This window comes from Eptatretus burgeri, chromosome 1, assembly GCF_056783735.1.
Source record: "Eptatretus burgeri isolate ZD-2024b chromosome 1, Ebu_testis_v1, whole genome shotgun sequence".
In the NCBI taxonomy this organism is placed as follows: domain Eukaryota; kingdom Metazoa; phylum Chordata; class Myxini; order Myxiniformes; family Myxinidae; genus Eptatretus; species Eptatretus burgeri.
Window position 1 is genome coordinate 92,429,734 of NC_140961.1, and position 7,702 is coordinate 92,437,435.

A 7,702-nucleotide genomic window follows, 5' to 3' on the forward strand; every position below is an offset into this window, starting at 1 on the left:
TGTTATCCGTATCCTTCACCAGAAAAAATGGAAACCTTACATTCCACGCTTACTGCATGCCCTTCCTGATGGAGATGACAACTGCTATCTTCAATTTTGCGAAGAGTTCTTAGCAAAACTTCACGAAGAGGACACAATGCTCGACAACATCTGGTGGTCAGATGAGGCATGTTTTAAGCTTAATGGCACAATTAACAGACACAATTGTGTCTACTGGGCTGCAAATAACCCAAAAGTGACAGTTGAGAAGGAGGTAAATTTACCTGGTGTTCCAGTTTGGGCAGCCATATCTCTATTAGGGATAATTGGACCCTTTTTCTTTGAGGGATCTGGCACTGCAGAAATTTGCCTGGATATGCGGCAAACCTTCTTTTGGTCCAAGGTAGAAGATCTGGACTGTTATTTCCAGCATGATGGAGCTCCACCTCATTATGGACGTTATGTTCGTCAGTTGCTTGATGAAAACTTTCCCAGAAATTGGATCGGCCGCCGCGGTCCGATCGAGTGGCCGGCACGCTCCCCAGACCTTACACCTCCAGATTTCTTTCTTTTTGGCCTCATGGAATACCTTGTTTATCGTGAAAAGCCTCGTACCATTCAGGAATTGAAGGCTCAAATCGCTGCAAAGTTTGAGGAAATTGATATCGAACTCTGCAGACGTGTGTGCCGCTCTGTGCCTGCTCGGCTGCAATTGTGCATCGATCACAAGGGAGGGCGCTTGAAAAATTGCAAGCAAAACAGCTTGGTACAGTTCCCTAATAATTTTTTTCTTGAATAAATGGTTAGATAAACATGTCATTCATTTATTTCTATCTTCTTGAACATTGTAATGCAAATGGCAAACAAACAATCAACTGACAGAAATTGGGCACTACTTCTGACTCACCCTGTATGTATGTATCCAATTATACATGTATATATATATATATATATATATATATATATATATATATATATATATATATATATATATATATATATATATATATATATATATATATATGATATAGCATATGATTATATATATATTGGATACTGTGCGACTTCAAACCATGAGTGGTGAAAGTGCTGGCATCGACTCCCATGCAGCCCTTGCTGCTTGATACCGAGAGCGATAAGTGTCGCTTGCCATGCAGAACATTATCTCATACTTTGCCAAACACATTAGCTAATGAGGGTAAAACCGGTTGGTAACTGCATTTTCCATGCACCTGTGACAGCTTCTGAAATTTCATCTGTGGTAATTAATGCGTAATTGAGGAAAAATTTAATTACAAAAGACCCAGCCGGATCCGAGTTACAGATCGGATATTGGCAGAAAAAAGGAACGAAAACCCAAATTGGGGTTGAGTACTCCGAGGTGTGCAAGGCCTTGGCCTTTAACCTGGAGGGTATGATGTAAATTAATCATGAATGCACCTTGCTCTCAGATACCGGGAGGGCAATTTCATTTTAATTGGAAAAATCTTCATCAAATTTTGGTGAAAATGGTAAAATGTCTGATTCAGAAATGTCTGATTGTATTTTCAGTTTTAACCCAAGAACACTTCGGTGGACAATGGGAATGGTGTTTGCCATCAAAGAAATTAATAATGATCCTGACCTGCTCCAAAATGTTACACTTGGATATGTGATTTATGATTCATGCTTTAGTATCCCAAACACCGTAGACTCAGCTGTAAGCTTCTTGGAACATGAAACTGGAATGGATAATGCATGCCTTATTGGAGCTGCAATAGCAACTTCGGGTTCAACACTTTCCATGACAGTCTGTCGAATGTTGAGCCTCTACTTCATTCCACAAGTGTGTTTCCTGTGATACAGCTTGAAAAGCATTGATGTCATCCTCAGTTGTCATCGTGTACAGTTCCAGTCTAGTCACAGAAATGTTTTTTTTTTTTTTTACTGTTGTTACAAAACTAATTTGAGCATGTTCTCCTCCATTCCATCTCCACCTCTCTGACCCCATACTAAAGAAGAGTGTGCACCCCCTCACTGTCAGGATATTGAGAAAAGAGAACAATGTTAAGGAGAGGTTGGAGTCAGGCCAGGTCAGGCATGCCACTCAAACACAGGATACCAGCAAGCTTGCACTCATTTCTTCGACCTCAGAAGGATGACAGGCAGAGTCAACCCCACCTGGTATTAATTCAACAGCCAAGTGGGATTTGAACTCAGAATCCTAGGATCCCATGCCACCACCTCAACCATTAAGCCAACTCCAGGCATATCCTTGTATTGTAATCAATATATTTACCGAACCAATGACTTTGACAAAAATGTAATGCCCAATGTACCTTTTTAACTTTCAGTCCTGCTTCTATAAATTGTTTTTGATTTCTCTGATGTAAAACATACTTCTCTTTAGCAAACAATGTTGTTCGTAATTTATTTGTAGGAATATATTTAAACTAATTTGAAGAACTAAAGAAATGTTGATAACCACTGAAGAGCTCTTGATTGGGGACCTCCATCAGGAAGGTCTTTATGTTTGTGATGAAATTTTATTGGATAGTTTAAATCTACTTCAAAATAATACCCATAATTCCGTTTGTCGAAATATACTTGACTTGTGGAGATTATATAATCGAAGATAGATTTGTACTCTTATTCTTTCACTCATTTAAAATTACCATAGGGTTGATATTTAGACATTGCCCAACCATACAAGTCCTTTGCATCAAAGTACATTATGTAAGATGTGGGCTTATCTGGTGAGAAGTCTGGAAGATATTTATGATTTGCCTTCGCATATCTCTTTGAACAAACTTGTGAAATTCCTCCACTTTTAGCCCTCTCAATCATCAAGAGCATATCTACATCACTTTGAAGATTAAGGGGTTGTTTAGTCATTTTTAACATAGCACTGCAGGGTTGTTTAGTCTCAAGGGGTTGTCTCGTCATCTTTTAATAATGGACAGGATCAAGTCCATTGGAATCTTTATTATAACAAACTTCTTGAAATGTCTGAAACACATCAGTTATTAAATAAAGGTCATTATATTCATCCATATTCTTTATCTCAAAATTTCCAAACTTCTTTCGCTCTTTCGTATTCTTCACCCGTAATATGACATCTTCCTAACTTGTTCTAAAAAGTCTTTTTCGGAGGAAGTCTTGTTTCTTTAAATATTTCAAAGGAATCCATATAATCATGTGGGTAAATGGCCTTTTTAGGAAGAAGAGAAATGTCTTTACCCAAGTCAGCTTCAGTCCAAGATTGACTAGAAAGTATAGCAAAAGAGGAGATATTTGAAACCAAAGAACTTAGAGGGCTTGTCATAAATTAATGAATCATGAAATCTAATATTTGTGTTTACACCCATTTCACGAGTGTAAATCTCTTAGGGAAATGAGATGTAATTCTGATGTGTATGAGAAATTGCTGTTATCTTTCCAAGCGTCTTACTTAGTTCTTTGATAAAGAGATGCGTCTCATAATGACAATTATTTTGAAGAAATACAGGTATGAATGCCTGGATTCTATAATTAAGAAAACAATTATTATGAGCTGCTCCTCTATATATTCCCTGTTATATGACAATAGTCTCTATTCCTTTTATCAGTTTTTACCAAAGCCTCTGAGCATATATGACAAATCCTTGCTTCTTCCAATTATTTCTCTTCATGAGTTTTTTTGTTCTTGACATAATTTTAGTTAGCATAATACAATCATTCTCAATCCTTTTAACAAATTCATCAGCAGCATCAGGTCCTCCATACAACTCCAATTTATCATATTTACTTCCTACACATGATTTAATGCAATAAAAAAACCCACAAGGAATATACCTTTAAAATTTTTTGATAGTCTTTTGAAAGATGCTCTCAAAATCAGCATATATTACAAATGGGTGTTTTATACATTTATTGGTTTCATGAAATACAACTTTCCCTCCTGTTTCTGACTTCTCAAAAATGGCTGCTTTATGATTTGAACAAACAAATTTAAATGTTTATCAAGTCTTTGTTGAGACCTAAAGATATTTAGAAATCTCTTACAAAGATATGATTTATGCTTTCATTGATAAACTTGATGACTTACCAATCTAGTAAAGTTTTTGATGAGCATAATGAGATGAGTTGATGAGTAAAGCATAATGAGCAGTTTCTTTTTTCATGAAATAAAGGAGATCCACATGCTGGTCCTTTGACCAATTATCATTGGATGTAGTATTACTAACTCTTAGAATTTTCACTTTGTTTGATCAGTTAAACGATAAACATTTATTGATAGGTTATTCATATTCTCAAACTTTGTATTCATCTTTTAAACTCATGGGTTCTCAAGAGATGCATGGATCACCACTTTCAAATTTATCCTCGTATTTCGTTATACTTTGAAATTCTTTCACAGTCCCTTTCATGTAGATAAGGATGTGCAAAAATACTCCAGAGAGAATATTTATTTTCAGTATTTTTTAACATTAATTATTTCCCTTTTATTCTTTATACCCTGAGGTAAATCAACACAACAATAAGCCTATCACAGAGTGGATTTATGAATATTAAGATCAATGCATGAAACATTCCCAATGTTGAACCCACTACCTTGTTGTTCTTCTGATTCAAATATAATAAGCTCTTCAAAGATAGGCGATTTAAGGAAACTATCAATTGATGTAATAAGGTGTCGTGGATTCGTTCTCATATTTTTCTTCAAAAACATTATCTTCTCTTGAGAAGGTCAAGGAGGCTCCAATATATATTTTGAATGATTTATGCTTTTTCAACATTCCACTATCAACCTTGATAATTGAAGCCTTTGAGATATGAATCACTTCCCAAAAGGATCTTGCACTAATATTAAATCTCATAAGTTTTACCTCTATCCGATCTTTAAAACATCATTGTAGAGTTGTTATTTCAAATGCTTTTGTCTCAATGACATCTCCCTCTAATACAATTTTCTTCTTATTTCTCTTCAAGTTTCTCTCAATGTTGTTGACGTGTTTTTGTGATTGAAGGTGTTTTTTATCACTCTTTTAAGACATCCTTAGAAGAGACATCACAATGTTTTGTTTCTCATTCACATGGAGATATTTGTCTGAAAAGATTGAATGTGTGTTTATTGGTTTTAAGGTGTTTTTTTATATCATTTGTGTTCATGATTGCAAACATCACAGTACATTGTGTTCACCATATATATCCAGAAAAAATTTTGCTTGAAATAAAATTTTCTTGATGAAAATCTCAGTAATTTATAGATACTTTTCATTCAAATTAAAATTTTCCTCATGAAAATTCCATTAAATTTCGGTGAATCTGTGCCTCAAACCATTTTACCCACCAATTTTTTTTACTTTATAAATACAATGAATCAAGACTCAAAAGACAAGTTTAAATCAATCTCTGCATTTGTAAAAGACAATGAGAAATATGTCGAAGATGTAAAATTGAATAAAGATAAATATAGTATCTATTGGATAAAAACAATCATGACAGACAACATGAGTTCTTCAATTTCCTTCAGTGGAAGGGCTTTTAGGATACCTGGAAGAACATCAATTAAAGTAGCTCTGACAAAAGTTTCTCCTCTCCTTCTCATAACATATTCAAAACTAGAAAATGCAATGAAACAAAAAAAGTATCAAAAAAGAAAACCCTTTTGGTTGAAGTTTTAGAAAGAGAAGATAAAACCATCAGCAATAAGGAAGGAGAAATTTGTATCTTTTTTCAACAACCCTAAATATGTAAATCTTGATGAAATAAAGGATGATAAAATGTCAGGTGAAATTCTACTTCATTCAGTAGTCGTTAAGGACCATCTTAAAATTACCTTTAATGGCTAAAATATTGCATTTGAATCTGTTAATGAAAAAAAGTATATGGATAGAGATGCTAATGTTTTTTTCTACAAATTAAATACGAGACATTTTTCAAGTGAAGATTTGGGGGATGAAGGTCGTGATGATGGGATCTCTGTTGGAACAGAAGTCGGTGATGAGTTCGAGAGTTTGTATTCAAATGTTAGTTATAAAAGTACTTTTATAGATGACTATGAATGCACCAATGAAAGGACCAAGCATCATACTGAATATCAATTTTATTTGATGTAACGATTTATTGTATAAATATGAACAGTATACCAGATCTTGAGGCTCTTGAATTCCCCGATTCTCAATCAGACAAATTTGAGAATTGTCCTGCATGTGATAGAGTGGGATAAAACATTGAGTCAAAAACCTATAAGCAATGCATATTCTGTGATTATCTTTTAATTTTTGAAAATGAAAATAAAAATTGGAACATAACTGTTTCAAAGTTACACCAAAAAGAAATTACTTTAGAAGATTAAAAGAGAGATCAATGTCAAGTATGGAGGTGATAATACAGCTTTTTTTTTACAAGAGAAGAGCCTGAACAAATGAGGGTAATGTATCATCAATTGACGTTATTTATGATTCATGATTTTCATTTTCAGGGAAATATTAACACAAGATATTGTATAAGTACAATAATGGATTATCTTGAAATTACTCAGGATACATAGAATAACAAGCTTGAATGAGCTAAGATCCTCGTCCTCTTAATGATGACATCATAAAAACGAATATGACCTCATTGTGATGTATCAGGTTTGCGATCAATTATCTGTGATAATGCCTGGCTTGATTCCCGCAAACAAAATTCAAACAGCTTGCCTAGTTTTGGAGATAATGGTACAGGCGATTTTCATTAGCGGCGATATGACGTCAACTTTTTTTCTAGGAAGAATTTCCAAAATCTGAGATGGTTACTGGCTGCGCGTGGGCTTTCTGCATATGCATAGTAAGTTTCACGAAGATCTGATGGAAACTCAGGGTTGTGAAACAAAAAAGGTCAAAAAATAGGAATGACGTCATAAAAATTGATATGACGTCATAGTGAAGTATCATATGTATGGTAATTCATCTCTGCTAATGCCCTGTTTTATTCCCACAAACAGAATTCAAAAAGCTTGCCTAGTTTCGGAGATAATTTTTAGGTGATTTCCATTTGTGGAGATATTTTGACGTCATAACTTTTTTCTAGGAGGAATTTTCAAAATCGGAGATAGTTACTGTCTGCGCAGGGTATTTTTACATGTATACGCCAAGTTTCAGGAAGTTTTGATGAAAACTATAGGCTGTGAAACAAAAAAGTCCACAAGACCAACAACGTGATTAAGACTTAGATATCCTCCACGAGGATCTAAAAACCTCAACTCAGGATAAAACATATATTTCCGAAAAAAGCCTATAAAGTTTTAAATAATTTATTTTCTAAATGTATAAATTAATGACTTTTTCACCCATTTGGAAAAATAGAAAATAATGTAACAACCATAAAAATCTTCCAGATTCATTAAGGTGTCTAATCATTGGTTCAAGCAGATGTGGAAAAACCTGTTTGCTTTCAAAGATGCTCCTCACTCTCAACTTTTTCGATTTTGATAATTTAATAATTTACACAAAGTCAAGTTGTCAACCTGAGTATCAGATACAATCACAATATTTTGATGCAGGTCTTCCAAAAGAAGACATAATTGGTTTATTTAAACTTCAAAACAAAATGATTACAACATTGAAGATATAATACAACTATTTTGTGATCCACAGAAATGGAAAAAGAAATCAAAACCTATAACTTGTATTCTTAGTGAAAATATGAATGATGTACCTTCACCCAAAGATTTGGATAAATCAAAAAAGAACCTCATCATCTTTGATGATTGTGTTAA

General features: G+C 34.0%; 1 protein-coding gene across 1 annotated transcript in view; it reads left to right on the forward strand.

Annotated features, from left to right (window-relative positions):
• The window catches only part of LOC147034959 (G protein-coupled receptor family C group 6 member A-like), a 34,550-nt gene extending 29,403 nt beyond the window's left edge, over positions 1 to 5,147 (forward strand). The window contains exon 4 of the mRNA XM_085891685.1: positions 1,531 to 5,147. Coding sequence (XP_085747811.1) covers positions 1,531 to 1,819 — 289 coding nt within the window. The 3' untranslated portion in view covers positions 1,820 to 5,147. The remainder of the gene's footprint in view (positions 1 to 1,530) is intronic.
• Positions 5,148 to 7,702: the final 2,555 nt, after the last annotated feature.